This window comes from Trachemys scripta, chromosome 2 (genome assembly GCF_013100865.1).
Source record: "Trachemys scripta elegans isolate TJP31775 chromosome 2, CAS_Tse_1.0, whole genome shotgun sequence".
NCBI lineage: Eukaryota > Metazoa > Chordata > Testudines > Emydidae > Trachemys > Trachemys scripta.
Genome location: NC_048299.1, coordinates 60,066,818 through 60,082,230, shown reverse-complemented (window position 1 = coordinate 60,082,230; position 15,413 = coordinate 60,066,818). Strand labels below are relative to the sequence as shown.

General features: G+C 42.6%; 2 protein-coding genes across 10 annotated transcripts in view; one reads left to right on the top strand and one right to left on the bottom strand.

Annotated features, from left to right (window-relative positions):
- Positions 1–463: 463 nt before the first annotated feature.
- Positions 464–15,413, bottom strand: part of CBX3 (chromobox 3) — a 15,278-nt gene continuing 328 nt past the window's right edge. The window contains exons 1-7 of one of the 9 annotated variants that reach the window (XM_034760663.1): positions 14,637–14,776; positions 12,883–12,933; positions 10,379–10,450; positions 8,833–8,975; positions 5,955–6,120; positions 2,356–2,450; positions 464–1,126 (exon numbers count right to left, since the gene is read on the bottom strand). In XM_034760663.1, the coding sequence (XP_034616554.1) occupies positions 1,000–1,126; positions 2,356–2,450; positions 5,955–6,120; positions 8,833–8,975; positions 10,379–10,450; positions 12,883–12,906 (627 nt within the window). In that variant the 5' untranslated portion in view covers positions 12,907–12,933; positions 14,637–14,776 and the 3' untranslated portion in view covers positions 464–999. The other 8 variants (XM_034760665.1, XM_034760664.1, XM_034760667.1 and 5 more) reach the window with 8 other exon arrangements.
- Positions 14,837–15,413, top strand: part of HNRNPA2B1 (heterogeneous nuclear ribonucleoprotein A2/B1) — a 17,217-nt gene continuing 16,640 nt past the window's right edge. The window contains exon 1 of the mRNA XM_034760661.1: positions 14,837–14,976. Coding sequence (XP_034616552.1) covers positions 14,947–14,976 — 30 coding nt within the window. The 5' untranslated portion in view covers positions 14,837–14,946. The remainder of the gene's footprint in view (positions 14,977–15,413) is intronic.

The window sequence follows — 15,413 nt, the reverse complement described above, 5'->3', positions numbered from 1 at the left end:
GAGCATGGTGGGAGAGGGAGAGTGTGGTAGGGGAAAGGATGAAACAAGAGGAAAGATGCCAGCATAACCATTGTAGCTGTTAGGGGAACCCCCTCCAGGCAGCCAATAGAAGGTCTCATAATTTGTTTAATTTAAAATTAAACCTGAAATATGTGATGATCACATGCTGGATCTGGCATCTTTCTTCAGTCTGCTCAAAGTGATTTTCATCCATGTAGGGAACACCATGCCTCCACAATAATAATCCTTCCTGCACAATACTCAGCCCTTGTTTACCAAGTCAGAAGAGAAGTAAAAAATCAGGTCTCTCTCTAAAAGGGAAACTGCAAACATTAGACAACAACCTACTAGGACAACTTCCAGTGAAGTATTTTGATCAACTGAAGACTAACTCAAAGCTCAATAACACTACTTCATATTATGTACCACAGTCTAATAAATAAATAAATCAGAGTATCAATATAAAGGAAGAATATAAAACTATTTTATTGACCACTGTTCACCAGTATTTACAATAAAGTAAACAATATACAGTATGATAACATTCAAATTACTACAAAGTTAGTTCTTACCTGGCCTCTTTGGGACTACATTACCTCAAATACTAAAAAGAATGGTTCTACATGTTATGGGGCTAGGTTGGGGTAAAGAAGATACATGCACATCAATAGCATAGAAGACTATAAAACATCTGTGAGTTTGTTTAAACATTTGTTATGATTCAGTAATAACTATGGAGGATCATGAAGGTTTATAAAAGCCTTTACCTAATATGGAGGAAGAAGTATCAAATGCTGTCCTGTCATTAATGAAGCAAGTTGCAGAAAGCCTTTATTTACTTGCTGTTGATGCAAAACACACTACTTCAAAAAACAAACATATCAAACTCAATTCTCATTAGAATGTAGAGGTTTTCCTCACATTGCTAATAAATCAAAGAATAAAATCAAAATCCAGGTTTTCATATTCATATATATATAAAAAAAGCAATGCAAATGATTATTGTGCTTCATCTTCCGGACACGAATGCCAAGTTAGTCGCTCTTCATAAAAAGCAATTACAATCTGAGGACATTTCATGTTAGCTTCTTTGGCCAGCACCAAGTCTGCCTCATCCGAGTCTTTCCTAAGAGGGGAGGGTTTAAAAAACAAACAAGTCTTGAGTTTAAGAGCTATTACTAAACCAGATGGGTTTGAAATTGATATTAGAATATATTTCATGATCAAAGAGCAGAGGTAGGAGTTTAAATTTTAGAAAAATCTATCCTTGTTAATCACCATTAGCAACTTTCCAGAGGTCATCACTTGGAGAAGGTCCTCTTAAAAGGACATCAATTAAAGATCACAATTTCTAGTTAACAGCAGTTTCAATATAGCAGTCCCCAGTTTTCCCTGCCAATTTGTGTTTTACAGTCACATTTTTCCTCAATTAAAAAAATGTCTCTCTTTCCTGTTTGAGAAATCCACACAGACAAAAAGGGAAACCCTGCACAAAGAAAACACTGACTACACAGTAACATAAAGGATAACCTGTCTAGTATTACATATTGCTTCTAATCTCATGTAAAACTTTTCAGACAGGTGTCAGACAGTTAATTGACAGTGTCACTCTGGCACTCTCAAACTATTACATCCAATTAGAATAAATGCAATAAAAAAAGTTATCAGATTGCAACTTCTGAACCTGTGTCAGAGTAAAAGAAAATGCAAGACAGTTGATACCCCTGTATTTTAAAAAACTTTTACTGATTTCACATGCCTGCTGCACACCTGCATATTAGAAGTAGGCTTGTTGCATATAACAAAGTGTAAGCTAGCCACAAAGACAGGAAATAAGAAAGAACAAGTTCTCTCATTTTTGTTGTATTTTTCTCTGGTGTTTCATTTCTTCATTTAATAACCCTACAGAAATTCCGAATTGCAACAACCTGCATTTTATATACATCCCAAACGTCACATATCCACTACCTGAGGTTTTTAAGAGGATGAGTAACAGAGTCTTCTAAAGTGCAAATCTTTAAGTGTCTCAATATGGCAAACAAGTGAGATTGATATTTTTGGGGCAACTCAGTTGGACTTCATTGGGAGCAAAATTAGACATTTAAATAAAGGGGTGGAAGCGACTATTGCACTGTCCACACACCTGTGCTCAAAAGCATGAATTCAGTCTCATTAGTTTGACCAATGAATATTAGAAATGAGATTCCAATCTTACTCTACTTACTATTTGCTCAGGACAGGTATTCCCAAACACAGAAACAAGTAAATTGTCATCTTTCCTGTCTCACTCCAAAAAGGAAATAGTTTCTCACCAGTTTAAACACTTTGGATCAGAGATGTCTGTACATCACTTACCATTTCATGAGAAACATAAGTTCTCCGCTGCTATCTGTGGCTCCAATTATCCGCTCAGGATCAAGACCTCTTGCAAACCCCCTTGGTTTATCAACCTATTAAAAAGGTTGAAAGTCACATCTTTTAACATTAATTTTACATCATTCTAAGGCAAGTTTCAGACAAGTTATAGCTTACATCAAGTCAAGACTTATTTTGTCATTTTACGCTTTAGAACAGTGGTTCTTAACCTTTACTGCAGCCTGCACCCCTTTGGTTCTCAAAAATATGTTCTCGCACCCCTTATCAAAGCTCATTATATATATACTCAATTATAAGCCGGTTCGTTTATAAGCCGACACACCCCCCTCCGTTGGATAAGTAAAAATGGAAAAATTTTATGACCCATTCATAAGCCGACTCTTTAACTCAGGGATCAGCAAACTTTGACTCCCGGGCCATCAGGATAAGCCGCTGGCGGGCCAAGATGGTTTGTTTACCTCGAGCGTCCGCAGGCGACGGAGGTAAAACTAAGTAAACAAAGTGTCCCGGCGTGCCAGCTCCTTACCCTGATGGGCCGGGACAGCAACTAGTGGGGAATTTTTTTTGGGGGTGGGGGTGGGAGAGAAGCTGGGGTCAGGGGACCCCAGGTTAAGAACCACTGCTTTAGAATGAATTAGTTAAATTTAGCAAAAAAGATTAATTTATATCATTAATATACACATTTATTTCAGAAAACTAGATAAGGCAGGAAGCATCTTTCTAGTGGAAGCTTAGTGTAAAGGTCAGGGAACATCATAGCATCCTTTAGTTCACCTGTATGATTGTATCAGTGACATGCAAACTGCAGCCAGTTTCCCGAGTTTAGGAGCCAGCAATAGCTCTGAGTTAGAAGTGATTTCTGCAGAGAAATTAAAACCCAAGCCTGCAAACAGTTACTTCCTCTTGAAAAATCACAATGATGTCAATGGTACCATGCTGGAATAACTAAGAGTATGCAGTCATTGTTTACAGGACCATACCCTTAAGACTAAACAAAAAAATCCCTCTTATAAGTAAGCTACAATTTAGTCACAGGTATTTTTATTAAAAGTCATGGACAGGTCACCGGCAATAAACAAGAAGTCACCACCCATGACCGATCCATGACTTCACTGCTCCCAGAGCAGCAGCTGGTGCTGTTCGCCTCAGGGCTGCCCCAGCTGCTCAGGCAGCCATAGGGTCAGCCACACCGGCTGCTGCAGAAGACACGGAGGTCCCAGAAAGTCACAGAATCCGTGGCTTCCAAGACCTGCATGAAAGACTCGCAGTCTTATTTATAAGATCTACAATGTAGACAGTTCTACCAATTTAAGTGTCACATGTCAAATAATTTTGTTTTATAATTAACGGCCACTGTGTACTTTTGTGCATCAGTAATAAAAGGTAAAGAACAGCTCTAGGTAGAGATGACCAGTTGCCATTTAAGACCATCCAAAGGGAGAAAAAGGTAATGGTGTCTTTTCCCCTACCCCTATTTTCAGATGCAGGCATGGAAGGATTTTACCCATGAGATAATTACTTTGAAGTTAAGTCATTTAAGGTCTAACCTAATCAACAGCATCCCTTTAAAGTACTGTACATTTAGAAGATGTGAGAACAGATCCAGATACAGGAGTTGATTTCTTTGACTTTCAAGAGTTATCAACTTTTACTGTTTTAGTTCATAGGAAAATAGGAATTGCCATACTAGGTCAGATCCAAGGTCCATCTAGTCCAGTATGCTGTCGGACAATGACCAATACCCGATGCTTCAGAGGAAGGTGTAAAATCCCCACAGTAGGCAGACATGGGATAATATGCCCCCAGAGGTCTCATCCTGATCTCTAATTGCTAAGATTTAAAAAAGGGGTTGGACATGGGTATCAGGAATATCCAGATTAATGACAAATTTTGTAAGGGACACTAAAGTTTCAGGACCTAAGTTAATATCTTAAGTATTTGGCCTCAGTGACTTCCTATTGTAATGAATTCCACAGTTTAATTATCCATTGGGTGAAAAGTATTTCCTTTTACTGTTTTTGAATTTCCCACCTTTTAAATTTCATTGAATGTCCCTTTGTCATTGTGTTATGAGACAGGGAAACAGGAGTTCCCAATCTACCTTCTCTATACCATTACATAATGTGTATACTTTTATCATGTTCCCTTTTAGTTGTCTCCTCTCTAAAGAAAATAATCCCAATCTTTCAATTTCTCTTCACATGAGTTTATCTATGATTTATCTTTGATTGGTTTTACTGCTCTTCTCTGATCTCCCCCCCTCTCCCCCCAGTTGTACAATATCCTTTTTGCAATGGGGTGATCAATACTATATACAGTATTCCATATGAGGCTATACACTGATTTATATAAAGGAATTACAATATTTGTATTATTCACCATCCTATCTCCTATGCCAGTGGTTTTCAAACTTTTTTTTTCTGGCGATGCAGTTGAAGAAAATTGTTGATGCCCACAACCCAATGGAGCTGGGGATGAGAGGTTGGGAGTGTGGGAGGGGCTTATGGCTGGAGCAGAGGGTTGGGGTGAGGGCTGCAGGGGTTGGGGTTCAGGAGGGTACTCCAGGTTTGGGGGGGGGGCCCAGGGCTGGGGTTTTGGGAAAACGCTCTAGGGTGGGGCGGGGGAGGGGGGGTTTGGGGGGAGGGGGGGGGGGCAGGGGGGGGGGGGGGGGGGGGCTCAGGGCTGGGGCAAGGGATTGGGGCACAGGCTAACCTCTGTCAACTCCCAGGCAGCGTCACGGCCGGGGTGCAGAGGCAGGTCATGACCCGCAGTTTGAAAATCACTGCCCTATGCATCCTAACTTTTTTTTTTTTTTTTTTTTTAGATAAATACCACAGCTGAACAAAATTTTTTCAGTGAGCTGTCTACAATGACACCCAGGTCTCTTGCTTGAATGAATAATTACTTTAGAATCCTGCAAGACATTCAAGTTTTTCCCCTCCAATATGCATTATTTTGCACTTGTCAACAATGAAATCATTCACCATCATGTTGCCTATTCATCTAGTTTGTTTAGGTCTTTCTGAAATTCTTCAGCCCCCTCTGGTCATGACTAACCTAAATATCTTTTTCATTTGCAAATGTTAGTAGCAACACTCACCCCCCTTTCCAAATCATTAATATATTAAAACATTGGACCTAAGACAAAACCTTGAGACACCGTAACCCATGATGAAAATTGACCATTTAATCCTATTCCCTGCTTCATTATCTACTAGACCACTAAGTATATTCTCACCCAGGAATACTTAGCTTCTTTAGTGGAACCTTGTCAAAGGCTTTTTGGAAGTCTAAGGAAGAACTGATTGACTATATTTATTCACTACTTTGTCATGTTCAAATATATAGTGAGACAACTTTCTTTTGCAGAAGCCAGGCTGGTTAGACCCTATCATATCATGAGCTTCCAGGTGTTTTGTTATTCTGTTTTGAAATTATTGTTCTAAACCAATTTTCTAGATATAGATGTATGGCTTGTCTATAATTCCCTTGATCACCCCTAGAATTTTTTTAAATATAGGTACAAACATTCAACATAAGAAAAAGCATTTGTATAGCAACAACTTTAACATACTTACAGAATCCCTCTTTTTCTTTGATTTACTGTCATCAGATTCACTATCTGATAAAGATTTTCTTTTCCCACCATCTGTTTTTTCTTTACCAGCTTTCTGGGAGTTCAGAAAGGCTTCGATTAACTCTGGACAATCTAAGTTTTCTTCGGGCTCCCATGTGTTGTCAGCACTGAAACACACATACAGCTAGCTCATGAAAGACTATCAAAAGCCCAGAAACCTAATTTGGCCACGTAGCTCACAGTAAGCAAAACAGGCTTCTTAAACCGGAGGTGAATCTACTTTATTTTCTTAAATTACCTTGCAATCATCAGATATGCACTTAGAGTTATGCTCTGTTCTGTTATTGCTGCAGAACAACTGCTGATAGAAGATACAGTACAGACATCCCTATCCACAACTTTTTTTTTTTTTTAAACCCTACCCACCCACACTGTAGAAGCTGACTAGCCCTTGAAGATCTACTCCCTTCCTATTTAAAGGCCTTCAAATACAGATAGGGAACCATATAAATAAACTGTCTGTGGGCATGAGGAAAAACTAAGTCTGAAAACTATCCAAGTGTGCTTAGTTTTATTTGCTACTTAATGTCAAATCTTTTAACTGTGTCCCTACAAAAGGGATAAGTGCCTTCTCAGTTCATCATATGCACCAGTACCAAACACTGCATAAACAGGGAATCCCCAAGAAATATAATTGGGTATCTGGAGGTAAGTCCCGTAAACATCCAGACTAAACAAGTTACTGGTACATACATCTGAGCAGAATATGCACTTTAGGAGATAATACATGGGCAACCATAGTGTGACTATTTGGAGCAATATGCAATTATAACATAAATGTGTTACTCCTGAGAAAATTCTGTGCACATTTTAAAATTTTGCAAGTTTGTATTAGTCAATAAATAAATGTGGAGGCTCCAGCATGGTAGTGGGGAGCACAGGCCACTGGCTGCACAGACATATATAACCCTGCAGCACGCCCCCCCCCCGGTGGACAGAGACTCAGCCATGAGGCTGCACTCAACCCTGACACAGCACAAGGGCCAGGCCTGCCCCCAAAACACCCTGGGACCCTGCCCCTCTGCTCCAGGTGCAATAGGTGTGGGCAGGCAGGCTCAGCCCAGCAGGATCCAAGTATAGAGGGGCTTAGTATGGGGGGATCCAGATGTGGGGTGAGAGGATTGTGTGTGGGGCAATCTGGGAGCAAGTAGCTCAGCAGAGGACTCAAGTGCAGGGCAGGGAGGGATCTGGGTGCAGAGGCTCGTTGGGGAGTTCCAGGCAGAGGGGCAATGGGACTCTGCAGGATGGTCCAGGTGAAGGTCGCTGGGGCTCAGCAGGGGCAGTCCGGATGTGTGGGGATGGGGCCTGGCAGGTGGGGGCTGGGTGTGAGATGCTCAGCAGGAATGATTCAGGTGCAGCTAGTTGGGGCTCAGTGGGATAGGAGTCTGGGGGCTTTTTGGGGTGGTCCAGGTGCACGGAGGGGTGGGGGTTCAATAGGCCTGCTTAACAGGGGAGCCCTAGCTGCTGCCAAGGGGACACTCCATGCAGGGCTCCCGCTTCCTCCCCCATTCCCCTACTTTTTCCCCATCCCCTCCCCTTCCCTCATGGGCACTCACTGTTGTACAGAAAACAGGATGGCTCCCAGCACACAGAAGGGGAGCACGACTAGCACTAAAACCCAGGAGGCAGTGTCCAGCTGGCAGAGTCAGCGGAACCAAGCGGCACCCTCCTTCACCCAGCCAGTTCTGTGCTCGCAGAAATGGGGGGGTGGGGTGGGGAGGCAGTGGCACATGACCCCCCCCCACCACCACCTCTGTTTGGGGGGCAATGCCTCAGTGAGCTATGCCCATGGACATCCCCAGGCGCCCACCTTGCCCCAGCTTCCCCATCATTTTCTGCAGGGAAGTAAAGAAATCTACAAAGGGACATGAATTCTGTGTGCGTGCAGTGGCGCAGAATTTCCCTAGGAGTAATGTGTGCAAGACTGTGGATGTGTTCTAACAGTAGGTAGGAGATATGTTTAAGGGATTTTATTTATTTATTTGCAGCTGATGAAGTGTAATCTCCCACAATTAACATTCAGCAGAGTGATTCACTAGTCAAGCAAGCCCCAAGTTCCTCTTGAGTGAATTGAGCTTAGCTATCCATATCTTAACTATATGGGGTCAGGGTTTGTCTACACTGCTTTAGCACTAATTTAGCTATCAATTAAAAAAAAGTTAAATCGGTGCAACATCTAATGTGGATACACTTATATCAATAAAAGGTGTTTACGTGTACATCTATACTGAGAAACAGTGACAAAGTACAACTATTACTGAGGCCTTATTGAATATACTACAGTTACTTCAGATTTTCTTCCACCATGGTCTCAAAAAATCCTTAAGAGGTTAGTCAGAAGAATGAATACATACTTAAAATAGATCTGCTTGTTTTGAAGTGCTATGGGCTACTGAAGTCTGATGTGCAACCAACAGAAGCTCCAGTATACAACATCCCTTTGCCTTTTACAAGTTTAAAATATCAAGTCATTCTAAATGAAAGGCTATTCACTCTTAGGCATGGTCTACACTACGAACGTATGTTGGTATAACTATGTTGCTCAGGGTTGTGAAAAATCCACACCCCCAAACGATGCAGTTAAACTGACCTAATTCCCAGCATACACAGTGCAAGGTTTTTCCCTCATCAACCTAGCGACCATCTATCTGTGAGGTGGTGTTTTTCCATCGGCATAGATAGTCTTCACTGAAGCAGTGCAGTTGCACCACTGCAGTGTTTGACATGTAGAAAAGCCTTTACTTTGACAGGCAATACAGTGGAAAGTATATAATGGATTTTAGGTGCTATCAGAAAAAAATACATTTGGAATTCCTTACTCTGTAAATCCTTTCCATTTCAAGAAGTATTCAACCTTCCCATTCACTACACGTCTGTCCAGGACTTTCTCCACAACAAATTCTTCAGGCTCTGCTTCTTCAACTTTTTTACCTTTGCCATTCTGTTTCTTTCCCATTTTGTGCTATAAAAGAAGTTAAAAATTATATTTATAATAATATTTTATATTGCTTTATGTAGCTACTTCAATGGCCAAGCACAACCTTTACTCACTACATAGCAGAGAAATGGCAACTTATTCATACTGGGTCCAGGGCTCAAATTCCTATTAGGTTAGTGCAGGTAATCTGAGTGCCATTTTTTGTAAGTTGCTTAATAAAATACCCAACACCGAGAAACAGTCTTTTTAAAGGCAAAATGTTTTTGCCCATGCAATCAATGCCTCCTTTCCCTTAACTGTCATTCCACTCCTTCCTCTAGTGCCAAAGCCTCAAAATTTACAAGAACTTCTAGAATAAATGTGACTGAACACCCACAAAAAAGGCAGTGTATTAGGAACAGCATAAAGGCATATACAAAAAACAAAGCATTAAAGGAATTGTGGGGGAGGCGGACAAAACAGAAAGGGGATGATATTCTGGCTACTAAGAGAGAAAACTGAAGGCAATTAATTACTACTTTCCTCCCACTCCCTCCAAAAAAGTAAAAGTGTGGAGGGGAGAAGAGCTAAAGTCATACTGCTATACCAAGCTGGATGCCCAACAATAACTGATAACAGCTGCCAGCAGAATGTGTTACTTGTAACATTCCATAGCTGCCATTCTCCCACATTGGTGTATGGGTAAAGATGGAACTTTCACTCAAACAGATGTTACAGAGGTTCAAAAACCTAAGATAGCTACACTTAAAGAACAGCACTTAATGTATAAAATTTCTCTAATTAAAACTTTACAGAGATGTTGTATTTAAGTGTACATTAGATACATTGTTGTATAACATCCTTTAAATGCTTAAAATAAAATTAATTACATCCACATCATCCTCAAGGCATTCCAAGTTTAATAAGGCACAGTTAAATGCATTAGAAGGACACAAGGTATTTTTCAAAATTTCCTTGTTCATAATCCTAAAAGGCTTGAAACAAGTCTAGTACTGTCACATTGAGTGTTTGGAGCTCTATGGGTCTAAGTGGAGAGTTCTGGTTGCCATTTTGGATGTGATCCTTATGGGAAAGCATTCAAAATGGCAGCAGGACTTTGAAACCCCCACAATGTACTATAGTCCTATGGGAGCATTAAATAAAGTAGTGCTGTCACATTTCCCTTACCAAACTATTTTCCTACTGAGCACAGGCCTGCTATTATAACGTTTGTCATGAGTACTATCTGCAATTAACACTGACATTTTGAGAAAGCAATGAAGCATTTGTTTTGAAACTCTACATAAGTTTTAGATGAGTTTTGGAAAGGGTGGGTGTTCTGTTTTTTAAAGGGGATATCATCAAGTCTGTCAGGCTCAAAGTTAGTTCTTTCCACTTTCTGTAATTTAAGATTTTCAAGTTTTTGGTACTTCTTTTCAAAAACATACATAATCCTTGAGGATCCTTTTCCTAATTAGTCCTTCACAAATGCCACCAACTTCAGACTCCTGGTTAGAAACCTACAAATTGAAGGTTCATACAGCAAAATACAAAAAAGGAAATAGGTTTCAAGATTTCTATTCTAAACAGTGAGCTTATACATATAAAGATACCAAATGTGGTGTTTGTTTGGGGGACAGGGTGATTTAAAGTAGCGCAAGCATTTACAATCTTATTTAAATCTTTATTTGTATGTCCCAGAGATATTTTGAGCAAAGCACCAATGTCTGAACAGTGCTAACTTAATCACAGGTATTTTTTGGCCGAGAGAGAGAGAGAGAGAGAGAGAGAATATTCTAAAAGAGAACAAGGATGTAAGATAAAGACACAGATAAAGGAAATATATGAAGATGTCAAGCTATCCTCTGAAGGTAGCTTCCTTTAAAGGAAAGAAAAAGAAGGAGTGAAGGACAGAAGAGAGAAATAGGTAGAGATGGAAAAATAGCAAAAAATGAAGAACAAGTGACATAATGCTCATAGCACAATAGTAGCAACACTATAGTTATAGTTGATGAATAAACATGTATTCAAATTAATATAACTTTCTGATTCTCCTTTGGGCTTTGACTCAGTACCACAGTGAATTATTTTGAGAAAGTGAAAAAAATAATTCACCCTCTTATTCTCATAATTTAAGTATAAATGCTTTTTAGACTTCTAAGTCAATTAAAAAAAACTTAAGTTTGGCATGTATAAAGCCTTCCATGGAAGAATATGAGCCTTGTTTAAAAAGCTTGCTTGAAAAACCATCATGAGCACTTGAAATTTATTGGACATTACTGATTTAAGCATGCCTCATATGTACACAAGGACAGATGTTCAAACTTTTCTTCTTGCCCCTCACTACATTCTATTATGCATATTTGACTACACGGCCTGAAGAAAAATTGCGCATTCAGCTCAAATTTTGGATGCTCCGTGGATGTATGCTTCTACATGCACTTCACCCAACAGAAACACACAGTATTTGAAGCTGTTAATGGGAAGAAGAGTCACTAGACCCATTTGACCCCTTTTTCTGAGTCCCATATCGGAGAACACCATATCCTGGGCATTTTAATGTTGCATGTTCAAATAAAGTGTACTTCGCTTCTCTTTCCCACATTCAAAATTCACATAAGAAGTATGCACACACATATTACCTTCAGTGTATGATCACTCACCTTTTTAATTTTATACAAGTGAAAGATTATTACATTAATGTAGCATTATGGTAGATGGTTCAGATACACACAAGTCAGAAACATCAAAGTTACAGTTTAAAGAGAAACACTGTCATCTTCATACATTGGGAGAAGCATGGTTCCTATGGGAACCATTAACTGATTTTCCTGACCTGTGCAGCTAAGTTCCTAAAAAAATATTGACTGCATTAATAGGTTCTCTTCCCTTCCTCTGAGCATTTCGGGCCTGATATTACCCTCACTTATGTTAGAGAGTTGGGGCACTAACATCTAATGGAAGGTCTGAAGCTTGATAAAGTGTTTGCAATATTATTGCTTACACTGTTGGAGTCCAGTAAAAAATAATGAGGCAGCTAAGGGACAGGAGGTGATATTGGTATTTAATTTGTCAGGATATGGGATAAATTAGTACTTACTGACTAGTAATAAGTTTAATAGCAGGCTTTTTTTAAGTAAATGTCACAAAAGCACAAAATTTCCCCTCCTTCCCCACATTTAGGCTATATAAAAATAGCCTATATAGGCTGTTTGCCTATTATTTTCCCACTAAGTAAACCTAGCACCAGGCTTCTGCACTTCTGTCCTTTACCAACATGTACTGCCATTAGTTAAATGAATATTAGAGCAACTACTGTGACATCCATTTGTCCTTAATTTCAGAGTTTTTTGGCTCATAATTTAATATCAAGAAGTTTCACAGTAACTTGATATCTGTCAAAGCCCTGTTACAATGGTCCAGGTGGGGGAGACATTTAATAGTCTCCGCTCCTATGAAATCCAAGCGAATTGTTATTTACTAGTAATAGTTCCAACAGCAATATTAACTATGCCCTGTCGCATCTTGTACTGTGCCTGCAGTTGCAATCATTTTTCCCTGAACGGCTAGGGAGAAGTTAAAATGAATATGTTTTTGCCCTTTTTAAATACACAATGAATTACATGGGGTGCTGAAAGGAGGCTAAAAAATTCAAAGTGTTTTCTGTTAAAGGTTATTAAACAATTTTCACTTTAAATCAGAGAGCTGAAATGGAGCACAGGCCTCCATTAAAAAGATAGGCTTTTTGTTTTGTTTGCAAGATAGCAATTTTATTTAAGCCAAAGTTAATGTCCTTTCTATTAGCCTTACTTTCTGGATCTGAGAATTTAGTCAGAATAATGCTGGGGAGGAGAGATGTGGATGTATCTTCTACATGGAGATGCCAAGTTATAATTTTGAAGAAAAATACTTCGGTTAAATCCTTATATATTTTAGGTGCTCATGAACTTACCAATGTAGTTTTATTGGAGGCCATTTTTATTGCAGACTTGCAGAGCTTTTACTAGAAAAATGCATGACAATTAAAAGGAAGTTTACATTACTCAGAGAAAGGCATCCCAATACAATCATGGTCCTTGTTCCAACCCCAATGTGTTCACTGCACATAACATTTCAAGTGTGGATTAAATCCAGAGAAGTAGATTACTAGTTTCCTTGTCAACCCACAAACACACCATTATGCTAGCCATCACTCTTGCTACTGATTGTGTATGAAGAGTTACAAGAATGTCCTTCCACCAGCATAAGGCAGAGATGTTTCAGAGAGATGGGGAGAACCATTAGGATGTATATTTCCTTAAACCCAATGGGAAAAGTGTTCTGATTCTAGCAGTTAACCAAGAGATATTTAAAAGCATTTTCAAGATGCAAAAGTTAGATTTTAATTAGCAACAGCTAAGTATCTGTAGTGTAATATAGTAGTAAGTTACCAGTAACCCTGACACAGCAGAAAATACATATAAACTGCAGATTATGTTAAAGCAACTGTAATGTTGCAAACAAGGATCAGAAGGCAAGAGTTAAGGCTAATACAGACATTAACTCTGCCAAATTGCACACATGGTATACTGAAGACTAAAATACTTAATTAAGAAATATACACTTCATTAACCTAAATAGATTATATAAACATATGATGTGGATGAAGCAAACTCATCCCCTTCCCCACACAGTTTCTCACACTAATCACCTCTGGGCACAGATTTCACCACCCACCCCTGCAAACTACAAAATGAGCAAGGCAAAGGGAAACCTTTATTAAAGGCCAGAAGAGGCCTTTGACTCAGCAATCCCGCCCAATTCTCATCCCCGGGCAGCCAGAGCGGTGGTATTGTAGCCAAGTCCGGGGGGAGGGTGGGGCAGAGGGCGAGGGTCGGGCCCTGCTGCTGGGCACCTCGTCTTGTCTCCATTGAGAGGAGATGAGGGGAGGGAAACAAAGGCCCGTGGTAGAGGGACGAAGGGTAAGGCTGCGCGACAGGCCTGTGGTGGGTGCACATAAAAGGCCTGGGTGTCCTAACGGGACTAGGCGAACACGGAGTAGGGCTAAGCCGCAGCCCAACATAGAGGAGGAAGCCCTGCGTCCCCTTCCCCTTGTGGGGGGTGGGAACAGCTGCGGCCACACGACAGCCAGCCCCGGCAAGTCATGTGCGTTACCCAAAGCCGCCCTCCACCATTTCACACAGCCGCTCTAAGAAGAGAGCGACGGCCCCTTCCCAGCGCCACGTTGCCCCCTCGCCAAGCACGACCATTGCGCTCCAAGGCTAAGCCAGGCGGACCGCGGGAAAAAGCCTCCCCCCGTGCGGGTCGCTTCGCTTTGTCCAGTGAACGGTACGCGCCCACTGAGCCTCCGCGCTGGGTGCTGCCGCATCTCCCCAGGCTGCCCCCCAGCTCCAGTGTCTAACCACTCTCCTCCCCACTCTCCTCGCATTGCACCAGGCTGAGGCCCAGGAACCTTCCGCCTACCTCGGGGGACAGGCACCCACTAGAGATCCCGGGGCTCAGCTCCCTTTTCTCCCGCCCAACGCCGCCACTTCCCTTCAGCTGGGGTGGCTGCTAAAGGCGGGCAGCGGTGGCGGCGTTGGGGGGCGAGGGGGCAGGACCTCTGCAGTTACACCAAACACGAGCCCAGCTGCAAGGGATTTGGGGCGCTGCCCCATTCACGGCGAGGTTAAATTGGAAGCGAGAGAAAGAGAGAAGGATACAGACTTCAATGGTGCCCGGCGGCTCGGGTTTCCCGTCTCCTCCTTGCTCCCTGCGCGCACTGAGCAGCAGCGACATCTGAGGGGGTGGGGGCAGAGGCTGGGGCGGCTACTGCGGGGTGTGAGCGCTGAGCTGCGCGCTAGCTGGCGGCGGGGCACAGCGCACAACGCCGCCTACACGCGAGCTGCAGCCTCCTGCCACTGCTGCTGCCGTGTCGCCAGTGCGGGAGCGAGAGGGGGGCCAGCCAGGGCTTCTCTCCGAGAGGGCAGCTTGAAACACGGGGACGCGGCCTCAGCGAGCGCCTGGGCGAAGCAAGATGCCTCGCGGAGACAGAGAGAGCGACTGGGTGAGTCCCGGGGCCCATGAGCGCGCGCTATGGCCGCCTGGCGAATGGCCACTGCCAGCCTCTGCCTGGGCGCGGCTCCGAGCCGGGACGGGCCCAGCGCCCGAGCGCAGAGCCGGCCGGCGGGGGAGAGTCCCCGCGTCGGCCGAGGGGCTGTTAGAGGCGGGTTGGGGGCTCGCAGCTCGGTTAGGGAGGAGAACGTGGGGGCTGGTCGGGGCGAGGCGGCTCCCGCGCGGGGAGGAGGAGGGGGTGCGTGAGGAGGGGATCTTTGGGGGGGGGAGTAGGGGGGCCCCGGGGCGCTTCCCTCCTTGGCCGGGGGGGGGATGGGGCCACGCGGCCTCTTTCCCGAGGGCGGGCGGCGGGAGACCGCGGCCATTTCCCCACTGAGCTCGGCGAGGGGGAGGGGAGCCGCCGAAGCGCCATTTCCCCGGCGAGCCGGA